At 38.2% G+C, this 26017-nt stretch overlaps 1 protein-coding gene across 1 annotated transcript in view; it reads left to right on the forward strand.

Annotated features, from left to right (window-relative positions):
• Positions 1-26017, forward strand: part of LOC110162778 (neurexin-3b) — a 487474-nt gene that overhangs the window by 119982 nt on the left and 341475 nt on the right. The window contains exon 11 of the mRNA XM_055149454.1: positions 5093-5212. Coding sequence (XP_055005429.1) covers positions 5093-5212 — 120 coding nt within the window. The remainder of the gene's footprint in view (positions 1-5092; positions 5213-26017) is intronic.

The following is a 26017-nucleotide window of genomic DNA, read 5'->3' on the forward strand; positions in this document are numbered from 1 at the left end:
TTTCTCCACGGTGACAAAGTTTGAGAATTCCCGGAAGCACTAACAATGCTGTCCCCTCACTAACCTCTCCTCTTCTTTTCCGCTTTTCTGTGTTCTGTTTGTTTACTTTCGGCGCTAACAAAGTTGGTTTCACCAAAGCCGACCTTCAAGGTAGAGGGTTAAACTCCGCCCCCAGAGGCCTGCTTGTCTGAAAGTCTGCCGTGTGCAATGCATCGTGGGTGTCTCCATGGTGACAGTGTCCCCTGGTGCAGCTGAGGTTACCCGCTCTCTGAAAAGACAAATGGCTAGAGCTGTGCATCCATCAGCGAGCTATTTCATTATAGTACCTGATTTTTACTGTGTTAAAAACGCCAGAAACAAAAGCAGTTCATTGTAAACAGTTTGCAGTGGGCCAGTGTTATTCCTCACTTACCTTATGCTTTCTGAGTGTCCTAATTATTCTTAATTTGGTTGTCATGGTAAAACTAACAACAACTAATATCCTAACTGCGCACTTCTAGGTTCTTGGATGCTTTCTAAGATACAGACAATACACTGTGGACTTATTTTGTTTGTCAAGAGCTGATTATATAATATCTGTAAGGCAAGATAATTACTTTTCAGTTGGGGGTCCTTCACCTTCTTGTTTCTATGGATATATCATTGCTCTGGCCTGGAATGTTCCACAGTATGACATTAAACAGATCTATCTTACATTTATTCAATTACAGGTGGTTTTATAGCTTAAAAATACCTCAAAAAACAAACATTCTGACTGTGAGCGGAGTTGCCTCTCCATAGATCTGAGCTCTAAATTGGTTTATTTTGGTCTCCATGAAGACAGAGAGATTCAAGATACTTTAATACTATATACTATTTAATACTATATACTATTTAATACTATGAAATATCCCGGACAATACTGTGAAATATCCCGGACAAAGCAATAACACGTTCATGGAGAAAAGCATTTGATGAACCCTCCTACAGAAAAGTCACACAATGCACCTTTAACGTAACTCCTTTTAAATGAGAAATTTCAACACACCAAATGTTTCTTTCATTAAGAGGAGTTTGTGGCTTGTTCCCAGTGAAAATTACTGCTAATGTGGGCGTGCAATACTGGAACAAACAGAGTTGAGTGGATGGTAATTAAGTAGCAGCAGAACAGGCAAATGACTGATGTTTGTGTAAATATGTGGAAAGGTAGAGAGGAGACAGGCTTTGTGATCACAGTGTGGGAGTGGGACTGTGTTCTCCAATGGACATGTCAGCTCTGCGGGAACAAAGTCACACAAGTCTCATTATACTGAATTTGCTTTAATGTAGCAGGAAGCTGGCGTTTGAAGACGGAGTTTGAAGCTGGATCCAGAGGTTAGGATCTGCGTTGTTATTGTAGATCTCCCGTACTAGTCAGATGAGTCATATCCTTTGAAAGAGATCTCTATGAAAATATATATAAGGAACTTACTCTGAGTGAGCCTTGACGACCTGATTCTAAAGCGATGCAATCTGGTACATATCACAACACTTTCAATGCAAAATAAACCTACCCTCCTACTGAAAGCAAACTAAAGTATATATATTACACACAACATGCTCATCTTTGTGTCCTGCGGTCTCATTTTTGAAACCTGTAGATAAACATACTGAAAGTGGGTACCGACAAAACACAAACTCACTTCTAATCTTTTCGAGCAAAAATTTCCAACCTATTCTTTGAAAGCCCCAATGCACCAAGTTCTGGACTGCTCAAATCCAAGTCAAGTTGTCTTTAACAGAATTTTTTTTTAGTTCTTAACACTGTATGTAACATTTTTGTACACACGTTTAAAAAAAAACAAACTTTTATCCTAACATAAGGCTATGCAATGAATCAAAATTTGATCGCGATTTCAATTTGTGTGTCAAATGATCTCTAAACTCATATAATCAAATTGAAACTATAAATCTTTTTTAATATAAATATGTATATGTGGTTTAGTTTTAAATATAGAGATCGTAGACTAGCTGGATATATAGTTTATTTTGGATACATTTATGTTTTTCTATGCCTTATTTCATGTTCAAAGTACATTTTATCGCAAAATTGCTCTTAGGTTTATATTTGTAGCCTGTATTTATCTTCAGTTTGAAAGTTTTGCATAAATTATCGATAAGAATGTGGGTGTTTTTTTGAGAGAGCGAGAGAAAAAAATGTGTTGTGTAACTACAAAATAATCTCTTGAATAATCGTGATTTCTATATTGACCAAAATAATCCTGATAATGATTTTTTTTCCATAATCGAGCAGCCCTAATCCAACATCTTCTCAAGATCAGGAGAAGTGTCCAGGCGCTGTACTTCAATTGAACACTTCACTAGATGGGACAAATGTGGAGGGCATATTTTCTTAACGGGACAATTACTTCTTTAATGATGTCTTGGTTTAAGACGTCATCACATCCAACCAGCATCTATAGAGAAAACAAATTATACAATATTAATGTTGCTTGTAAATAATTAGTGATTATTACTGACCCATTTAGACTCTTATCACATGCTTTGTTATCCACTCTAATGTATTTGGAGAAGGATGAACCAAACTTACATGCTTAGACCCATCAGGTTTGCACTCATGAGTAATTTACCCAGAGGACAGTGCCTTCTTCAGAGAGTGGGTATCCTTTTTCCTCTTGATGAGAAACCAGCTGACCTGCTCCACTCTGTTCCATGCATTGCACACAAGCCACTCTTTCACTTTCAGCAAATCTGTACAACTTCTTATGTCTTTTCGTCACTTCATCTCGCACTAGACCTGCTTTTGTTTTGTTTTTTTATCATTATTTTTACTTGTGTTTTATTTATGATGGTTTTCAGGGGGGGTTTAGTTAGCCCCTGTCAGTCTATACACAACAGGGTATCATTATCTATGCTGTGCTCTTAAGTCTGTTTCTGCATTCCCTCATACTCCTCTTAGTGCATTCACCAGCACATGCACTGACAGGTTTTTATAAGTTTACTTTCACTGTTTTAATATGAATGTTTAGACTTTCCAGTGTCCGTCTATGTATTTTTATGGCAAGTCAAATGTTAAAATGCAGTCTGGCCAACCAAACCCATTGCACTAAATTAAAAATATTGACATAGAGCAACTTTAACTCTATATATAGCAACAAAAAGGATATGAGGTCTGAACTCTAACAAACTTTCAGACTTTTGATGAAGGTGCACGATGTAACTCTTCAGGTGGAGGGTCTGCCACTGGCTTGTCTCCATGGAGATGTTATTGCTTTGCCTGAAATATTACACGGTATGGTGTTATTGGATTTATTCAAATACAGCTATTGTATTGGTGCAGCTTGCATTCTTACAGTGAGCCGTGTCTCCTCTTCACAGACCTGGAACTTGGCCTAGTGCCGTCACCTGGTTGTCTCTGTGAATGTAGTTTAATGCCATACCTTGGGACATGGTTGACAAAGCAATATCATCTCCATGGGTACAAGCAGGTGTTGGATTATCCACCATAAAAGTGACATAGTGCTTCTTAAAGTGCATTCATTACTCACTCCAATTATGAATCAAACACCAGTTCTTTGTGGCTGGCCAGGCTGGGCTCTTTGTGCTTATCCACAGAGGGAATGCAGCGTCTCAAGTTTTACTCTGATAAAACTCGTTCATGTTGGAATGAAACATCATGCATGTCCACCTTACAAACAGGAGGAAAAGATGAAAACAGTGTCGCCACAGGAGTCACAGGAAACAGGCGTGACTCTAAGTACCACGGGGGCAATTTCAGTTTTAGGGGAGCGTTGATATAAATGAATCCAGGTGATTTCTGCTCCTCGTGCTTGAGCACTGATGGGTTATTGGACGTCTTTGCGCTGAAAGAAGCATCGGCCATTGGCTTCACTCTGGACCTCCTGTGGTGACACTGTCTCCTCCTTGTACACACATTTTGTACGTATGTTCAACTATTGTATTATTAGATATATAGCTGTTATGATACTTCAAAATGTAATAAAAGTTTGACAAATGACATCGCAGTAACTTGCATTCAGGACAAATCTTCTGAAGTTTAGACCAAGCCTCCCAGTGGGAAATTAGATGTAACTTTGAAACAGAATATTGAACATTGAAACTGGCATTGCTGTTGTTGCGTTCTGGTCCAGTAACAATATCCAAATCTCTTGGTAAAATATTTTTACAACATACATCTCATGGTATGATATTTATTGCAATATTTTGTGGAGTGTAACACAATTGTGAATGTGCTACTTTCTCCTCTAAAATGCCTTGACAAGACTTAATCCAAAGAACTAAGATTTAAAAGTGTTAATAACATTTATTTCTTCTTGTAGTCTGCACTGAAACGGAGCAAAGGATCATGGTCTATGTAGTTCTATGTAGTTTTTTTTTTTAGATACTGCTGCCCCATAACTATTCATTTATTAATTGAAGAGACATAATTCTGTATATTGTGATGGTCCACGATATTACTGTGAGACCTTTGACATATGATATCACAATATATATTTTGGTTACGGTTAGATCTCTAGTACTGATATGTGTAAAGACAATATAAACTATTTAAAAACATTAAGGAAGGAACATAGTGTATCAGTTAAAAGAATACAATATATAATGTAAAAATATATATAATAATGCCTCCATTTCCAGGGGAGTCAAAAGGAATTTTCTGCTATACTCTATACCACTTCTATTACTCCCACAAATTCCAATCCAACTTTTGGTAAAAAACATTTGTGTCCACAAAGTTAAGTTTAGTGGCATCCATTTCTCCTGACAAGTTTAGTCCCAGCAGCATTGAAGGGTGGGTCTAATGCAGACAACACATTTCTCTGTGGGAACATTAGAGTGTACCTTACCTTAACTTAGTTCCATTCTGATGCTTGGTCCAAATTTCACTGGAGCTCACGACAATGTCCATTTGTCCTATTTTTACATTTTGAAGCATTGAAACAGGTGTATCTAATAAAGTGTCCAGCGTATACTCAGAGTGCATTTTTCTTGTGCATGATACTGGTACTCTCCTGACTCAGCAGAACCCTCCACAGAGTTTAACAGTACACCTGTGCTCTTCTTCTGTCCGTCTCCGTCTCCGCGGATACAGGGCCTAGTACCACGTGCCAGGAGGACTCTTGTGCCAACATGGGCGTGTGCATCCAGCAGTGGGAGAACTTCACCTGTGACTGCACCATGACCTCCTACACGGGCACACACTGCAATGACCGTGAGTACAGACTTTACATTCAAACAGGGTTCCCACCGTCAGAGAGGGCGTTGATTGGAGATGAGGATCTAAAGGGCGCAAGTGGCATCTTAGTAACTTAAAGAGCCCATATCTCCCTGTTTTCTGATTAGTTTCATCACCATAAACATACCCAGAGTTGTGTTTTGTTTCATTGACACATGTTTAACACACAAAACCTGCATATTTAGGCTGAGCTCTTTTCTCAAACAGAAAACACTCCGTTGCACTTTGTGATGTCATGTGGTAACACAGCAAGTACTCCACTGTGTTTTAAACTGCATACACCTTAACTACAATCATTTGGATGATTTCAGCTCTGAATTTTCTGACCTCTACTGAAGTAAAGGTAAAAAGAAACTGTTAAGTTGAAAACTCATGACATCACAAGGTGGAACAGAGCATTTTGAACTTTTACAATGTAAATAAACTAATAATAAAGGGTTACTCAGACATGTGTGAATGAAACAAAACACAACTCCTGGTGTTTTTGAGATGGTGACAGCATTATAACGTGGCTTACATAATAGGACCTTTAACCTAAAAATGTATAAAGAAATAAATAAATAAATAAACTGCACACTTTGAATTGACTTGGTCTTAAAAAATCACACACACTGGTGATGAATGACAAATAAAACTAAATTAAACAATTTAGGTCCAGTATGTATTTTTATATTCTGACAGTGGATCATATCTCATTAACATTAATTCTACATAACTCAAATATGCATACATTGCCACTTCCCCCTATAGATTCTCAGAGGTTTAATGTTTGTCTAATTGTGGCGACGGCAAGTACAATTTCCATTCTTACAGTAATACGCAGATTGGTTTGGTGTGGTTAATTCATGAAAGCATACACTCTGCATACATATTATACCACTTACATGCATACATTATTGATAAGGTTCAGGGTCATATCTATAAGAAAGGCGTCCAGCAATGGAACTATAGAGAGCCTGTGTTCGTAGAACACATTAGATGGAATAGGCAAGTGGTCTCATTGTTACATCTCATGTTACGGATTCATACACTCTACACGTTTTACTTTGTAGTAAGCTTTCAGAACATTGACTTTCATTGCTCTTTCTTTCACATTTCATTGTCATATAGTGTCTAAATTGTGTGTTGGACATTGATTTAAAGGTGCGCTGTGTAATTTTTCTGGTAGAGGATCCACTACCTGCTTGTCTGCATAGTTTTGTGATTGTTTTGCTTGGAATATTCCACAGAATGCTATTAAATTTGTCTATTTTGCGTTTATTCCATTACAGATGTTTTTATTGATTAAAAATACCATGAAAACAGGCATTCTTACAATACTCAGTGTATCGTAAGAATGCCCTCTTCATAGATCTGACCTGTATCTTGGCCTAGTTTAGTTTTTTGCTTATCTTCATGGAGATGGATGGGTCTAATTCTAATTGGATTCGCTGTGTAACATTCCAGGCAAAGCAATAACAGCTCCGTGGAAACAAGCAGCTGGTGGACCCTCTAGGAGAAAAGTTACACGGTGATGGCTTGAGAGAAGATAAAATAGTGGGAACTCTGTGCTTTTCTTGTTTTTGTGCAGAAGAAGCCCTCCAATATTCAAAAGTACTTCAAAGTTTTCAAAAGTACGCAAGTTAAAACTCTTATAACCTCCTTCTTTTACCTAATACCTCTCATCGAATTAAATTTATTAGAAGTTGTGATTATTATTGGATGGCTTCTTTTACATGTTCAAATCTCCATTCTGTGCACATTTTCAAACACACACTATTACATAACACTGAAGTATGTGAAGTACGCCAATGTCAGCACACGTATCATATACACACACACACACATGCATGGAACCACGATGCTATAGGAGCCTGTCTATTGATGTATCCTTGGCTAGAATTTTCAACACTTTCAAGTATTTATCAGATGTTTTACACTTGACGAAACTACAGCTCGCTATGATCTTCAGAACGGCTTGTTGGTGATTTGGCTTCATGTTTGGTCCTCATAGGTTACAATCCGGGACTTTGATGTGGCAGGCTTTTTGAGTCCTGCCAAATGAAGTGTTAAATAGCCACTTTTCATAACCGCCCTTCAAATGGCTATCGTGGAAGGCTATATTTGTGTATGTACGCGCGTGTGTGTGTGGAGTCAGTTATCCCCATGACGACAGGGGACTTCCCTCCAGTAATCGCGCTCGGAGGGCTTTCATTTAGCGGTTAATAGTGGGGGCATGGCGGGGCTGGGTTAGACTAATGATGTGCAGAGGCTGTTAGGAGGACTGCTCGGTGTGAACGCTGCCAGACGCTAATCGTGCACATCCCGGATACTGTCTGTGACTTTATATCTCTCAAATCATCATTTTATGCTCTGTGAAATGTTGACGCTGCTCTGGAAGTGAAGAGAGTAAACTGGGCTTGTTAGAAGGTCCTGCTTTTGCAAAATTGAGTTGGTGGTTTATAAGCGGCTTCTTCAAAATGTGCAAGGGATGTTACAACACAATATAATAGCAAATTGTTCAAAATGATTCTCAGTACAATACACATGTGACTAGACCTTTCACGATAATTACTATATTGATTTTATTCAACATATGAAAAATGTTACAAGTCAGTTCTGTGAGGCAAGTCCAATCATAGACTCATACTTTACGTTCAGACTGCAGCCTGAAGTGACACAGATCAGATTTTTTTTCAAAAGTGACATAGGCCACTTGAACATGTGCTCCTAAAACATATACATATTTGATCTTTTGACGTGTGACTTCAGTCTGAATGGCCAAGTCCCATCCATCCCACCCACACGTCAGGCTCTGAGTTTAGTCAATGGGGGGAAAGCGAGGTTAGTGAGTTTATTAACATTTGGGCAGATCGCTGTATTCAGGCCAAATTGAAAGGGTCTTAACAGAACTGGTTGGTTTTTGAAATGATTGCCAAAGAAATGGCTGAGCGCGGCTACAGGCGATCCTAGCTCTAATGTCAACGAAAAATAAAAAGCCTAATAAAAAGTGAGCCAAATACAAGGAGGCTAAAGTCTCAAACAAATGAAGCAGCCGTGGGTGTGTAACCTGTCCATTTTACCAAGAACTGGACCGTATTTTGGGAGCATTTAGACTACTTTGTGTGACGTCATTGTGTCCATCAAACACTTTTGGGGCGTTTAAAGTTCACACTGGAGTCACATACAAGTCGCATTTAATTGGAAATGTGAACAACCTCGCAAAAAATCGGATTCCACAAAAAAATCCAAATTGAGCATTAAACCCTGCAGTCTGAACACAGCCATAGACTGACCCACTAGCCGCCATGTTCTAAATATGAAGTGTTTATGGGGACGCTTTTCATCCCTTCTGATTTCGGCTCCAATTGACTTTACAATGAAAACTTCTCACACTTCTCTCTGCAGCTGCTGCAGTGAGCCTTGTCATTTTGGTCCTAAAATGCCCTCATTAACCTGCTCTACATGCTCCTGAGGTTTTTATTGTTCTATTTTTTCTGTTAATAAATTCCTTTTCCTAATATGGAGTCTGGCTCCAAATTCGCTCCTATAACTGCTAGCCTTATGAGCTTCATTTGACTGGAGCTGAACGCTGTGGGTGGTGTCACTTCTTTACACAGTCGGTAAAAATGCATAATTTTTTCAGCAGTAAAAGTACCTGTCATTCACTTCATGGGAAATAGATAACTTTAGCAGCCCCAGTAGTTAAACGACATAAAAGAAAATGTATTTATTGTGTTAGGTAATTGCTTGATGGCTCATTAAAACATCTTTGTAAAACCTTGATGTAGCCTTGACAAAGACTTACGCAGATAAGAAGTGCTGTGTTTATGTGTTAATTAGTGATGAGAAAGCCTCCATTAATTACCTTCACCGCACAGTCTGGGATGACGAGGGCCAACTCCTATTGATCCTATATTGACGCCCACATATATTCAGTTGAACCGCGCAGGTGCTCAGACATTAACTTACCTCAACAGTTTCATGACATTGCAGGTTTCAAGCTTATTTCTGCGGTTTGGAGACAGATGCTTTGCCTATATTGACTTCTCTACCCATGCGTATAATGACATTCTTAACTGGACCCTATTGCTTAATTAGAATTTTGCAGCCGATTTTCAACTCCATCTAGCAAATTCTCCCCATTTCCTGCCTTCCATTTGAGAAAAGTCGAGATAAGACAGAAAAAGACACAATAAAAGATCCAAACAGGAGATGAGCTATGCGGTTTTAACTAGGCGTTCTTAAATTTCCCCAAAAAGCCCTCTCAAGTATACGAGACACCACAATTTCGAGATAAGGAACTCTTTCGTTTGACTTTGAAGGCTTTTAACGTCCCATTGGGTTGAGTTGCTATGGCGATATCGGTGTTGTCCAGCAGGTGGCAGTGTACACATGAACAGAGCGCCGCGCAGCCCTTCCACAAAATGAGATGCAATCCTCGAAGCATGAAATCAGCTTCAGTGCTATTTTTCCCCCAATGCTTTGCCACTTCAACCTTTCTCCATCTTACCCATAACACACCCTCGTTGATGCTACAGTTATAGATCATAGCAGCAATATTGTGGTATTTTAATTGTCCAGTAGAGATTTGAGATTTGTTTTTCATGCATTTATTTTGAGGTAGGTCTAATTAAATGTTGGGAGTATGGCTGTAATTCTATGTAAACCACACAGTATGAAACAATTGCAATACTGTGGACTATATTAGTGTCATAGTCCAAAGAATTAAGGTAGAAATGTTCTTTATAACGGTTATTTCTTTGTTTTCTGGACTGAATTGGAACATAAGATCACTGTCTATGTAGTTTTCTCCATTTTTAGCTCTTGCTGTTATACAATAATGCATTCAAGCGAAGAAGCTTATAATTCGATATATACTGTGACAGCCAACGATATTATTGTGGGCACATTGACAATACGATATCGCTCACTCTCTCTTCCTCTTTCTCTTTTTCTGTTTCGCTCTCTGATAGCTGCCAGCAAATATCAGTAATTGTGTGCTCCTCTATCGCTCGCCCAGTCATTGCACAAATGAAGAAAAGTCTTGCTAAGTGAACATGGCTGCTAGTGAACCTCTTCAATGTTTTTCTTTCCCAAATTGTAAGACACTGGCCGCTATCTCTGTAATTTCGTGCGGTCATCTGGGGACCTATTGGCACTCCTACTCGCAGTGACTAAGATGGATCCTGGGCTTTTCTGTGTAAAGTTGTTGTCTTTAAGAAAAATGAATGAGACAAATTGCACAACAAGTGAACTTAGCATTTTAGCTAGTTGTAAAACACAGAAAACCAATGCATTTTTGAAGAAGAATAGTTGCCTACTCCTCAAAGCCCCATCGTTATTGTGAAAGCTGTGGGCGTCCAGACTTAGGCTTAGACAAACCCTATATTGGTGATATAGGGGGATGGTTTCATAATTGTTTATGCTAGACTGTATAACCTTTTGGAGATATTTTTTTCTTTTTTCTAATGAAAATTGAAGAGCAATCAAACTTAAGAGTTAGCTACAGTATATGTTAACACAATCATCATAAAAAATACTACAAATTAAGAGTATATATTTTATTAGAGAAAATGTGTTTTCTTTTAAATTACTGTAAATGTAACTACATGGATGTTTCTTAAAGTAAGTCTTCTGGTAGGGGATCCGACACCCGCTTGAATGTCCCACAGTATTGCATTAAACTGATAATATTTCGATGAAGACAAACAGATGACACCATGAGGCCAATTTACAGGTCAGATAAGTAGAATGGCAATTCCACTTATTTTTGAGCAATATAAACACCTGAAATGAAATAATGAATGAAATAAGGGCCTGTTTACACGAGAATGCTTGCAGGTAAAAATGACTAAAATATTTTAAAGTGCCTTTTGGTTTATCGGTGACTATGTTTTGGGGGGTTAAAAATGGAAAACTCTCAAACCGCCATCCAGAGTGGAACAGTTGAATACCCTCCACCGTAGCGTTTCCGTCTACACTGTCCAAGACGCAAAACTCTGGTCAGATCTGCTCACGTTGTGTACGCTTTTACGTCACATACATCACCACCTAGTGTCACTACCGAGCTGCCTGGCATGCATACCCAACTGAATTCCACACTTTCGAGTCACCATATGCATGCAGATTTCCTTCCGAAAACGCTCGTCTAAACGCAGAATAAAAAGTGAAGGCGTGAGACGCCACTTTTGCGTCTTCTGTTCAGACCTTCATCATACAAACATAGTCTAAATGTTATGGAGCTTTCCCACAAAGCAATCCTAATAGAGACCAGCTGGTTGCGTATTCTCCACCAGTAAAGTTACGCAGTACACCTTTAAAGCCTATTGTTCGTGAAGTAAACTGCTGAATAAAACAGAACAAACTTGCACAATGCTGTCTCCATTAACAATGTAATGTGCTCTATCCATACAATTACTCTTACGTCATAGTTGCAGGTGCAGTCTAAACTTTCTCTTATGGTTGAATCTGTGGTTCTCTTTGCCCCATTCTGCCTCTTTTGAGTCTGTACCATTTGAGGTGCATGTCTTGCCCCACATAGCTGAGAGCAGAGGGGGTAGGTTCACACTCTTTCTTTTTATAGCACTCCGCTTGGTTCAGGCTCCACATTTTGTCCTCACCTTCTACCTGTCTTCCCCTTTTCATTCCTCTGCTACTTCTCTGGGCTTTGCTGCTTGGCATGTGCAGAATTATTTCTTTCTTTCTTTTTTTTGTTTTTTTTGTTTTTGTTTTATGCAGAAGGATATTGGTCTGGTCACTGTTCCATCTGTTGCGCCCCTAGCCAGGCTCAGACAATATTGTGCAACCAGATTAATTTATTTCGGTGACAAATGTGAAACAAAGCTTTTTGGTCATCTTTCATTTAGAGCAGAATTAAATTTCTCTCACCTTAGATTAACAGATTTTAATGCTTTGCTCATTGATTCTGCAGAAATTTGTGATGTTTTTCAATGATTACAGATTGACCAGTGTGTTTTTTTTTTCATGGCTGAGGCTGATACCGTTTGGTTAGAATACAGAGAAAATGATGATGAGCTCTGCCGATATTTTTGGGACAATGTTGGACTGATTTTGATGATTTTCCCCAAATTGTGTACTCCCCCCAAGCTCGCTTTTACCACAAACCTGTAAGGGAGCTATGTAGTCACGTTTTGTCCATCTATCTCTTCATTTTGAATTGTTAACATAAAGCTTTGTGTCTTTTTTTGAGGCAGCATATTGACCAAAACGAAATATTTGTGTGGAGTTTTAAAACAGTCAATACTACAAAAAGTCTAAATGTAATACTTGTGATACTTTTTTTTTTCTTTGTAAGCAGCCATATTTGTTTGTTTTGATGCGAACGGACCATGCTTGGCCTTGATTGGCTAATCCACTTGTCAATCACGCCCATCTCAACTCGGAAGTATTTGTATTCGAGACCACAGACAATGGCTTTTTGTTACTACCATAGATTTATTGAAATCCCATAGAGTTTAATTTTGTATTCAAGGACGCACAGGCTTGGATTGTGGGTTTAGCCGCACACGGCCCTCTTCCACATTTATTGTAATTACCCAGACTTACATAATATAATTATCAGGGAAAGGTCCCTGCTTTGTTCCACTGTGACATGCCAAAAGCAGCAGAAGAAAGCCTGCAGTTCTCAATGAGTTTGTGAATCCTCAGATGATGTTGGTAATTTGTTTAATTGAGTTTACAGTGGATCTTTCAAAGTCAACTGTACAGACCTGCATTGATAGTTTAGTTCAATACAAATAACATGGTTGGGCTGATATTTTTCATGAGCTGTATAAACACTTTGTAAAGTCAGCTGAACCAAATTGCCAAATAATCTTAAAGGTGCATTGTGTAACTTTTCTGGTGGAGGGTCCGTCAAAAGCTTTTCTCCATGGAGATGTTATTGCTTTGGAATGTTTCACAGTATGATATTAAACTTTTCTATAGTCATGGAGTCACAGGTCAGATCTGTGGAGAGGCAACCTCACTCACAGTCAGAATGCCTATTTTTTCTAGGTATTTTTGAGATTTAAAACCACCTGTAATTGAATAAATGTAATGTAGAGCTATTTAATGTGGTACTGTGGAACATTCCAGGCAGAGCAATGACATCTCTATAGAAACAAGCAGGTGATGGAGCCCAACCAAAAAGTTACAGTTGTATCTTCTTCGGTTCGCCTTGAGTTTCCCTGCTGGTGTGGAGATGTGATGAAATGATCCAAAACGATACTCTTCAGTGTACACTTCTATTTATTAGAAAGACAGAGTAAAATAAACAATTGACAGACATTTTCTGGGTTCTTCACTTGCAGACTTGGAAGGACCCCAAACACAGCAACCTTCTCTTATTCATCCCACTAACTTAAACATTCCCTTTTACAGAGTGAAAACCTAAACATTCCAGAATATATATTTTTGGAACCCAGGGGGTGCTCAGCTTACTGGAAAAACCTGTTGACAGTACAGAATAGTTTTAGAAATACCAAGATTGCAAGACTTTGGTATGTAAGGCATCTTTCTTCAGCAAGCAGATATGTAGATAGAGCTCAGATACTACATTACACAGTGCACCTTTAATAAAATATGATATCTGTATATGTTAGTTGGAGTTAACAATAGTAAATGCAATTCAAATGTGAGTAATTATTAGTTTTATAATATTTATTTGTTTTTGAATTAATAAAACCAACATCTTTGTCCATATAGGCCTACATATGTAACTGTACATGGCTATTTTAAGGTCTGCCCAGACTGGGGAGGAGATGATGTTGTTTAACCTGGAATGTTCCACAGTATGGCATTGCACTTATCTATCCTCTTTTTTATGATAACTTTAATTCCACATATAAAAGTTTCCTTAAGTTACTCCTGGTCACTGCACCGTCTTAAATCTCAAAACAAGACTGAAGAAAGCTTTGTCTACCACCAAATAAAATGTGACATAGTCTCCTTATTACGACCTTGTCACGTTTTTTTCTGCCAGAGGAAACAAATAGTTCTACTTTCCTGTGTTACGCAATGTTCAAAATCAAAATCAACCATAATAACACCATTTTTCATCCTTTTGAAAGCGTCTGCTCCCTTCTGTAAAAGATGTTGGAAGAGAGCCCAGCAACGCAATAGCTCCACTCACCAATACATGACTTGAACGTTTTAGAATACACAAACTATCCCTGTGAACACCTGCAAGGAGTAAATACGAGAAGCTAATTATAGATGTTGGATTTTGAATGAAACAATGAATAATTTGACCTTGTGGCGTGTAAATATGGTTAAATGGGAGTATCTGGCTGAGAGAGTGCAGCAGGTGTTGAGTAAAGAGACTGGCACTGGAGTACACTCAGGGAGACAGAGAGAGGGAGTGGGCTGGAGCTCTGCCATGTTTTTGCTCTCACGATTTATGTTATGATTAATTTGGGAGTGGGAATTACTCAAAAATATCATCCAGGAAGTCTACAATACTGATCTCTTGTGGAACCACTCCCTTTACAGATGCAGGATGTGAGTTTTAAGTTATGCAAGGAGGGGGGACACAGATTTCCTACCTGCAGTTGTTGGAGATGGTTCAGTTTTGTTTTGTTAAAGGTGCACTTTTTAACTTATGGTTGCGGAAATGTCATTGCTTTGTCTGAAATATTCACTTTTTTCACTTTGTGGAAACCGTCTGACCTCGCAGAATTAGGATTCGTTCACTCGGCTTTTTTTTATTTTACCAGTCTCTGCTATTTGGTCATGGCGTATGTAATGCGTCAAATCCTGTAGGAAGAAGGGCAATAACAACTTTCCCCTTGATAAAATTCACCAAACATTCTCTTTGTTCCGACTTTAAATCCTTGATCTCAGGAATCGTTGCCAACACAGAATGTCTGGCTTCATCTACATCCATCTCGACCGCTTCGTCTACTGTTGTGCTGTACCACAAAAGGGACCCAGACAGGCGCTTAAGTTTGATGTCATGACTTCACAGCTCTTCGCTGATTGGCCGGTGCTCGGTCTTCAACTTCCAGGGTTCTTGCAGACCATCTAGCGTATTCCGATTCCTGACCTAGTCGCTGGAGAGAAATGAATTTGAGCAGTTTTATTGCTCAAAAATACCCAGTAAAACAGGCACTGACTGTGAGCGTGATCGCCTCTCCACAGATTTGACCTGTAACTTTGGCTGGTTTGGTCTCCATGAAGATAGAAATTTTTATTGCCATACTGTGAAATATTCCAGACAAAGCAATAAAATCTCCATGTCAAAAAGTAAACAAAAAAAAAAAAAAAAAAACAATGCACATTTGCATTTTCTCAAAATGAATGATGTCCTTCTTGTTCTTCACTGTAACATTGTCTTACCTGTGGCTCAGTATGTGGCTGTTTAAAAGCTTGAAACGGCTGCTACAATCTCTGGTCACATGGTCATATTTTTATACAGCGCTTTTCCACCTTCAAGGCGATCAAAGTGCTTTACATCAAGGAGCCACTCACCCATTCACACACACATCACAGAGTACTGTATGCAGACACTGGGGACAAGGTGGGTTAAGTGTCTTGCCCCTATTAACCTTAATTAGAAATGAATGCTACCAAGATGCCCTCTATTTCTGTTGTGTTAAACTATGCATGAGTTCTAGAGTGAGGAAAAGGTAGCACTGTCGCCATAGCAATTAACAAATCTAAAACAAGATATGATCCCACTTGCCTGTCTTTTAAATGGACCACTAATATTTTATGTAGCCAACCATTTAGGAAACAGATAGTAGTAATAGTGTTCAATAAAAAAACAAAAAACATTCCCCGCCATAGTTGAAGTTTTTTGTTTTTTTCCAAGTATCCCAAAGTGCAGTTTGTACTAAGAGGTTTTTAAAAGTGGAACAAAACACTCTGAGCTCAGTGTTCTATAAATACCACAGGTGGAAGAGAAATGGGCCAAAAGGTACATCCACTGAACGCTGTGGTCCTCAAGGCACTACCCAATCCTCCCAAACCTGCACAGAGGAGCTCACTCTGTCCCCAAACGCCTTCACAGTTACAGAGGAGGCACCAGAGACTGTTCAGACTGGAGATGTACAAGAGGGATCACAAGCTGGGCAGAGGTGAGAGGCAAAATGTTGGAAAGTAGAAAAACATGGACTGTAGTTTAAACCTGGGGCAACCTTTCTTGGGTCAAAATGAGAACCAACCTTAAAAACTCAAATTGATCTCTGTAACGGACCAAACAAAAAGGCAAGGACAAAGTGTAAAAATAAAAAAAAATAAAAACAAATAAAACTGAGCCCAACTGGGATAAACTTAATCAAAATAGAGCTGAACCAAAGGTAACTCTGCCAGACAAAGGGACAGAGGGTACAAGAGGACTAACCCAAAATGAACACAAGAAAGATATTACACTAAAAGATCAACTAAAACTACTAATGCAAAGTAACAACAGAGAAATGTATGCATCTCTTATATAAAAATGCATCGGCTTGAACTCATCATGTTGAATCTGAAACTATTATTGTCAAGCCAACTACATTTCTGTCTGGGTTTCAAGCTAACACTTCCATTCAAGTTACATTTTCATCTAAATTGCTTATATACATACATACACATATGCATCTGTGATATACAGTACATACACGCAGAAATATACCTTTGTTTTTGGTCGTACAAACAATGATAATAAAGAAGGCACAAAGTTTATCGTCCATGATTGTACAAAAATAAACAACAATGAGAATGTAAAATTTGAGGATTTTTGTGTTTGTTATGGTTGCACAAACTAATAATAGTAGTTATTATACTGAATAACTCAGATTTGATTAATTACCATTGTAAATGTGTTATTTTCAACTTTGTACACCAAGAAACTGATAATGTATTTATGTTTTAAAAGCAGCTAAATGTACAACGTCTAAGGCTTGCCCTCTTATATCCACTCAATTTCTTGCATTCGTTAAAATAAGTAGCTCTCCAGCATTTCCGTTTTCTAAAGGTAGCTCACTGAATGCAAAAGGTTGGAGACCCCTGGCATATAACATTGGTTCTTGGTGTACGCTTTTTAACTCTAGCTGACTGAAATATGAATTGAACTAAAAATGGTTATCACAGTTGTGGTAAATAATTATATTTGAGTCAGATTTTCAATTCAAATGTGGTGTTGACAAAAACTTTTAAATGGCCTTAGAAGAAAACTTGCTACAGCTTTCTCCTCTCACAAGGTGTATCACCCATTTTCTATAACAGTTTCACCTCAATGGAAAAAACAAACTTAATCTTGTCCCTTGCAGGCATATAAAATCATCTCTCCATCTCTTCACGACTGGCCCTTGTTGTCTTATGATATCTGTATTAAAACCGCAGTTGCATGTCCGGGCCTCCGGGGGTCCGAGCGCGCCGCGTCCCTATTGGCTGACGGGGCTAATGGAGCTGAGCGGCCACTGCATCATGTCACTGTGATAAGACTGGATGGCGCTTGTGTCAATCGAAGTGTCAGAGGCGCTCTATAATTGGGTGTATGCAGTTTAGACCTGACTCCACAGCCCCAGGCCAGTGTGAGACTCTACAAAGATGGAGGGATACAGAGAGAGAGCGATAGAGAAAGAGACGTAACTCCTCATTTGTGTCAATAACAGACTTTGGTGGAAAACTGTCCTATTTAATATTTTAGCTCTATGTGTTTTCATAATAGAAAGCAACATGTCACTGGGCACTGGAATATAAGATATCCCATTTGATCGAGATAGACTTACACTTGGACTTAGACAAACTTTATTGATTCACAAGGGAAATTACTTGGACACAGTAGCTCACACATCACAATATAATATAATAACAGAGAGTAAAAAAATATAAGTGGTAATAATACATTCTAAATACTTGCAGAAATAGAAAGAGACCGTCGTCAAATAAGTCATAATTACATAAAGGTAAAGACGTAAAAATAAAATATAGAAATAAAGTTAAAATTATAGTTATTGGTGTGTGTTTTGCATTGCATTACATTAGATATTTATTTCTAAAGTGTGTTTTTAAAAATATATATATAATGCATCTTGACAATCGAGGTGAAAAGTAGAAAATAAAATTTAAAAAATGAAAAAAAAACTTAGCTTCCAAGTTTAATCATCCAAAACCCATTGTGAAATCAGTAAAGTAATGGATTTTTACGATGGATTTTAAAATGACTTTCCATGTTTAAAGATGCATTGTGTAACTTTTCTGGTGGAGGGTCTGCCACCTGCTTGTCTCCATGGAGATGTTATTGTTTTGTTTGGAATGTCCCGGAATGTCATTAAACGTATCTCTTTTGCGTTTACTCAGTATTTAGTTATTTGTTATTTTATTGACCTTAAAAGATGCATTTTTATTGGGAGTGGGCTCTCCTCGCCACAGATCTGACATGTAATCAGCTGTCTCTGTAAAGATAAATAAGTGTAATGCCATAATGTGGAACTTGGAGAAAAGCAGGTGATGGACCCTCCACCAGAAAAGTTTCACAGTGCACCTTTTAACATGTTTTTTCATTTTTGTCTTTGCCACATTAGTTCTCCCTCTTGTAAGAAATCAGAGATCAGATATGACTGTTTACTGACATTTCAATAATCTGATAACTCCAGAAATCAGATAACGATCAGATCTTTGGTGTGCATGTAAATGTAGCCAGTGATGTATTAGTCATTTGGTTGGACTTCTTTCCTAGCCATGAAGCTTCACTAATGGAATTTATTATGAAGAAAAAAAAAATAGATGGAACATGTCAATATTAATTTTTCAAGAGTCAATTGATTTTGAATGCTTGAATCACTGCCAATACTCATTACCACTGGGTCGATGCACAGGTGCCTGCTACGCTCCCTCACTCTTTAGTCTACATTTAAAAGCCATGGACTGTCTAAAGTACAAAAACCTGCTGTTTAGTTATTTATAAGTCATTTGCTCAAGGACACAACAATGATAAGAAATGTTGCGAGGGAGGATGCTATCGGTAGTATTTATGTTATAACCCATTAAAGAGCCTGTATTATGCTATATTATTTTCGGATCTATGTTATAACATTGTTTCCTCATCGCAATGGAGCTATGTTTTGTTTCATTCACACATAATTAGCCCAAACCCTGCAGAAAACACTCTGTTCCACCTTGCGGTGTCTGTTGATACAGGAAGTGCTCCACTGTGTTTACACCTTCACTATAACCTTTTTCAGCCCTGGAATTGCCAATCTCTACTGAACTAAAGGTAAAAAGATAGATGGATGTAGACAGGCTAAATAAAGGATTAATCAAACATGTGTGGATGAAACAAAACACAATTCCATGCATGTTTTTGATGAGGACTTAAAGCTCTCAAGAGTCAACTTTGCGTAATATTGGATACTTAAAAACACTAAAAAGCTATGCAGCTCTGTAGTAATTCAACACTATTATTGCTATTTCCTGCTGTTGCGAGTTGTAGTTTTCTAGTGTGAAAAAATACAGGTCTTTAAAGGGGTTGAGTTGACATTGTTCAGCAGGTTTAAATGATGACAAACTGTTGCAACAAAGTGCTTGGAGCCAATTAGCAGAAACTGTGCCTGAAGCCAGTCTTTTATACATTTGGCAATATCACATTTCTGAATAGGGTGACCACTTCTACCTCTTCTGCTTTGGTCCCACTTTCTTATAGAATGTCAGAATGTTTTTCATTAATGCCATATGAATTATAAAAAAGTGAAATTTACATACATGGTGACTTTTTTCTGTTGATTGTACTGGTTTTCAGGTTTATTATAGGGTAGCAACTATAGAAATTCCAGTCTCTCAGTACATTACAATGTATAAAACCTGAAAATCATATGTTGTCATTTATAAACAAGACATTTCCTGAGTCAGTCTCTCCATATCCCATAATGTTCAAAGATATGTCTCTCTTTTTCTACAGTCTGAAGTGGTCACTGTATTTCTGTATCTCCAACATTATTATTTGACTACAGAAAACGTCCGGTCTCTATTTCACTAACAGATTTGTAAATTGGCACAAAATGTAGATCTTTTAATTGTAAGATATTAGAGCTACGACTGGGCTCGGCTTTCCACAGATCTAATCAGTAACTTGATTGTCTCCATGGAGATACTCTGGAACATTTCAGGTAAAGCAGGAACATCTCTATGGAGCAAGCAATGGCAGATGTTTGGATATTTAACACGTTTGAGGAGATCACACTTTCTGTACCACCAACATTATAATTCTTGGACAATAACAAACTCACTCACAGATCTGATCAGTAACTTTGTGGCATGACTTGATTGTCTCCATGGAGATTTGAGTGTAATGCCATGCTGTGGAAGGTTCCAGGTAAAGCAAGAACATCTCCATGGAGCAAGTAAAGGCAGAAGATTGGATATTTAACAGATTTGAGAAGATCTGCCAGTTTTTGTACCACCAACATTATAATTCTTAGGCGATGAGAAACTCCACAGATCTGATCAGTAACTTTGTGGCATCGCTTGATTGTCTCCATGGAGATTTGAGTGTAATGCCATGCTGTGGAACATTCCAGGTAAAGCAAGAACATCTCCATGGAGTAAACAAAGGCAGATGATTGGATATTTAACACATTTGAAGAGAGCACACTTTCTGTACCACCGACATTATAATTCTTAGACGATGAGAAACTCCACAGATCTGATCAGTAACTCACACATGAGATCATACTATTTCTATACCACGTAACATTTGAATTCTTAGGCCATTGGAAACTTCTGGCCTATTCCACCACAAGATCCACGACTGTCTCAACTCAGGAGTAAGAGAGATGTACGGAGGGGAAACCATGATTGAGTTGAACACATTACCGACAGCGCGCGGGCTATCCATCTGTTAGCGTAGCAGGCTAACCTTGAGGCTGCCGCGTTGCCTGAACCACCCCTGGCCCCTCGTACCCCCGCCAGCTCCACTGCAGACACATCCATCAACAGCATGTTCCCAGACACATCACAGCAGCACCAGCAACCAATACAAATCACCAAATCAATAAGTCCGACGGATACGGTAGCGAGCAGTGTTATTTTTCAGTTTGTATATTTTACAGCTTCTCATGTTCTGGCTCAGGATGCAGTGTTCTATGTCGATTTTCCCTGCAGATGTTTGAGAAGAAAACTTTTTTTCTTCTTTTAGTTCTTGGGCGTTGTTAAAAATGTTCCCCGTTAGACTTGAACATGTGAAAAACTGGAGGGATTCTGTAAAATATTCTCTAAACTTCGAAAAGGCTTTTTTAAAATTTTCTTTTTATTACGCTGTATATAAGTTAATTCCACCTGACTCCTCTGACCACCCACAAAAGTAGTAGTAGTAGGAGTTGTTGTAGGAGTTGTAGTAGTTCTAGGAGTTGTTGTTGTTGTTGTAGTTGTTGTAGGAGTAGTAGTAGTAGTAGTATTCGTAGGAGTAGTTGGAGTAAGAGTAGTAGTAGGAGGAGGAGTTGTTGTAGGAGTTGTTGTATTAGTGGTAGTAGTAATAGTAGTAGTTGTAATTGTAGTTGTTGTAGGAGTTGTTGTAGGAGTTGGAGTAATAGTAGTAGTAGTAGTAGTTTTTGTTGTAGTTGTTGTAGTAGTTGTAGTAATTCTAGAAGCTGTTGTAGGAGTAGGAGTAGCAGTAGTAGTAGGAGTAGTTGTTGTAGTTGTAGGAGTAGGAGTTGTCGTTGTTGTAGTTGTTGTAGGAGTTGTTGTAGGAGTTCTAGTTGTAGTAGTAGTAGTTGTTGCTGATATTGTTGTTGTAGTAGTAGTAGTTGTTTTATTAGTAGTATCAGTAGTAGTAAAAATGAAAAAATGTTCAACAGTCCAACAGAAATTAGCAAAAACGTGGCCATAAATGTCATGATTAAGATTCATCACAAAAATGTATACTGAAAGTTTGTTTTATTTTTATTCTTAACTATCACCTCTTTTTAAAGCAGTGTGAATATATATTGTTAATAGAATATATACTTCAAATTCTAATATTCTAGTTTTGCATAGTTCCAAATCAACAAATGCTTTAATATAGTAAACAATTTCTTTAAAACAAATTCAAAATAGTGTCGTACAAGATGGAAAACAAGACTGATTAAAAAAAATAAATAAAATAAACGAAAATCTGAACTCTGAAGGTTAGTATTTTACTTACATCCATGTCTCCATCTTCAGTAATGAGCTCTCTGCAGTGTCCCACATAACCCATCACATTTTCGCAGATTTTGGTTATGTAAGCTTTTATTCTTGCTATTGACGCTTTTGTATTTTTCTTATCAAATCTATAAAGGACAGGCCTGCCAAGCTCCCGCCTGGGTGAGAATCTGTGTGAGGGGGAGGGGGCTACACCGTCTGCCAGTGCAAATCACACATAAGCTCCACCATGCATCTCCATCCAGGGCTGCTTTATTCTCTTCCAATACTGTAGTCCTGCTTTGGTGATTCAAATCAGCATATTGCTCATAATAAAATGCCAAACGGAAATATTTTTAGTCACCGATTGATAGCCTGTTAATTCTCCAAGTGGAATGTAACAATGTCAGATTTTAGTGTTGGCATGTTTAAACAGTTTCTACAAGATATTTGCAGAGTACTAAGCATACGCACTAAAACATGAAATGAACCTTTTGCCCCACCCAGAATTGGCGGGTGGGTGTGTTGTATCCAGCCCCCCTGGCTGCAGGATCTAGAGGCTGCCTGTCTATATTTTGGGGTCAACTCCAAATCCCTCTTCTCCCCATCTGCTAGTCTTGTTGATTATGTCTGTACTGTGTTTTTGTTGTATGTGCTGATGTTGCAGAGGGGTTTTTTATGTAGCAGACAATTAGGATAAGTTTCCAGATTCCAGATAGTTTGTTGTAAAAAAAAAAGATGATTATGTCACAGATAGACATCTCAAGACCAAACTGTTTTGCTTAGCTTTGTGTGACATTTTTTTTGTTTTGTTTGAAAAACGCTCTATAAATAAAGTTTGATTGATTGATTGATTGACCTTTGACCTTTTTAAAGCCAGTCAAACTCCAGACCAGAATTTAAAGCAATGATAAAGTATGAAACTTGAGGATAACAAGTATGAGTATAAAATAATACAATATCTTCATCAGGGCTTAGCTAAAATCATGAATAAAGAGCATAGACTGTATATATAAATGGGCATAGCACTTCAGGCTCCACTGATTCTGGCTCCAACTGACTTTATATTGGAAAATTGTCACTTGTCTTTCTGTAAGTGCTGCAGGGAGCCTCATTATTTTGGTCTTAAAATGTTCATATTAACCCACTCTACATGATCCTGGTGTTTTAATTTCACTATTTTGTATGTGAATTTCTATTCCCTAATATGGACCTGGCTCCAAATTCGCTCATTTGCAGCTTTGTTTGACTGGAGCCGAACACTATGGGTGACATCACACTCCCTTAGTTTACTTCTTTATACAGTCTATGATCAAGTGACATCTACTTCACATCTACTCAGTCTACTTTTTGGAGTCTGTTTAACTGAAATTTCATCAATCATGAATCGATCCATTATTTGTACAGCGCATTATAACCAACAACTGAACCAAAGTGCTTTCCGTAAGAGCTATTAGAATATCCAAGAAAAAGTCATATACAAATTACAATAACAGCACTATATATAGTTATTATTTTCAGTCCTTACAGTAATATTAAGATCAGAATAGTCACATTTATTGATTAACCTTACAGTCTTGACACCCATATCTCGTAGCGTCTCTTGTAGCTGATATGAATGGTTGTATAGTCTTGCAGAGTGGTGGATGATTTCCAAAGGCCACACAAGTACAGGTCATTTGTCAGTGGCCGACAGCTTTCTGCACCAGGTCATTGTTGCAGTGAAAACAAAAGCACGGCGCACTCCAATGTCTCACAGCAACAATTCAGATCAACATAGATCAAACCCCAGACACAGCCAACTGTTCGCATTCTTTAAGGCCGCTGGTGGTTTTTATCGTCTACTCAAAATATCTCAAGTTATTTGTTACGCCATTACTGAACTAGAGGAGCTGTTAATGTTTTCAGTATATTTCTAAAAATTTATAAAGTCGAACTGAAACATGTACGAACATTGAAACATCAGATATGCAATAACCTAACTTTACGTATATATATATATAGTAAGTTTGTACAGCTTGTTTCTATGGAGATCCCATTGCTCTGCTTGGAATGTTCCACAGTATGACATTAAACAGCTCTACTTTACATTTATTCATGATGGTTTTATACTGTAGGTCAAAAATACCTAGAAAAACTGGTATTCTCTTGGCGAGCGGGGTTGCCTTTCCACAGATCTGACCAGTAACTTGGTCTAGTTTGGTCTCCATGGAGACAGAAAGGCTTAATCTCATACTGTGAAACACTCCAGACAGAGCAATAACATCTCCATGGAGAAAAACATTTGATGGACCCTCCCCCAGAAAAGTTAGACACTGCACCTTTAGTATTTTCAGTATCCCTCTAGAAATGAATAAAATAGAATTGAAACATGTGAAAATATTGCGACATCAAATATAAAATCACTTTCAGATACTTTGGTAAAATTGGTACAAATCCTTGGACATTTTAGGCACAGGACTTCGAGTAAATGGACTTGCCTCTCCACAGATTCGACCAGTGACTTTGCCTTCAGTGGCGTCACCTGCCTGCTTGCCTCCATAAGTTTAATGCCATACTGTGAAACATTCCGGACAAACCGATAACATCTCCATGGGAAATTACAAGCAAAGGCAATAATAAGCAAATGAACATAATTGCATTATTAAATATTTTCAGTATTTAGATTAAAAAAAAATTGACAATTGCCCAACCATTCCAATGGATGGCTGACTTGTCAACAGTAAAAGCTAATGAAACCTCCTTTTTAATTAAACTATACTATAACAATCTCTTGTAAAAATGACTTGACCTATTTATTTTTTTTCACTCTATCAAGCGATTCTCTTCACTGACTCTTCTGGTCCAATACGTTTTGCTCCGGTCAATCATTGTTGAATGGTTTTAACCTTTGCAAAGAGTGTAAAAAAGAAAGAAATTGCTCCGTTTTCTCACTTTCAGACACATTCATTGGAGCCATTAAAATCGTCTCAAGCCTGGACCCCCTCTGGTACCTCTGACTGCTCCTCGCTGTAAAATATTCACCCGTGAAGAGTGACCAACAGCAGCTCTCTCTCATCATCATGAAAATAAAGCTTTCTATGAACTCCCAGTCCTTTTAACCGCAATTACAAATGACATTTATTTCTACTGCCAATACGATGCACCTAGGACTCGCGAGCTCCTCTCTATTCTCATATCATTTAAGGGTTATCCCACCTGCCGTGTACCGATTCTTGGTCTTGTCTCCTGGTTGTTTCCGTGCAGTTCTCAAAATGGAGGCGAGTAATAGGTTTAAATGGTGTGCCCAGACTGACCTTGGAATTGCCATGTTCGGACTTCTGGTTCACTGGTGGGATTAATTTGAGCTAATGTAGTTATGATAGCATGGGATTTCTTCTTCTGGAGATCAAGTAAGGCATGATTTTAAAGGTGGACTGTGCAACTTTTCTGGGGGAGGAAAACAGAATGCCTGTTTTTCTAGGTATTTTCTGAGCTATAAAATCATCTGCAATTGAATAAATGTAAGCTAGAGCTGTTTAATGTCATACTGTGGAACATTCCAGGCAGAGCAATGACATATCCATAGAAACAAGCAGGTGACGTACTCCCAACCAAAAAGCTGCATAGTGCGTCTTCAATATAACTACACTGTTGGATAGCGGTGTGCAAAAATATCGAAATATTCATATATTGTATCGTTTAATTTGATGATACAGCATCGATACTGTGGGCTGC

Source organism: Boleophthalmus pectinirostris, unplaced genomic scaffold (assembly GCF_026225935.1).
Source record: "Boleophthalmus pectinirostris isolate CB_2022bp ecotype Guang Dong unplaced genomic scaffold, ASM2622593v1 HiC_scaffold_13, whole genome shotgun sequence".
In the NCBI taxonomy this organism is placed as follows: domain Eukaryota; kingdom Metazoa; phylum Chordata; class Actinopteri; order Gobiiformes; family Gobiidae; genus Boleophthalmus; species Boleophthalmus pectinirostris.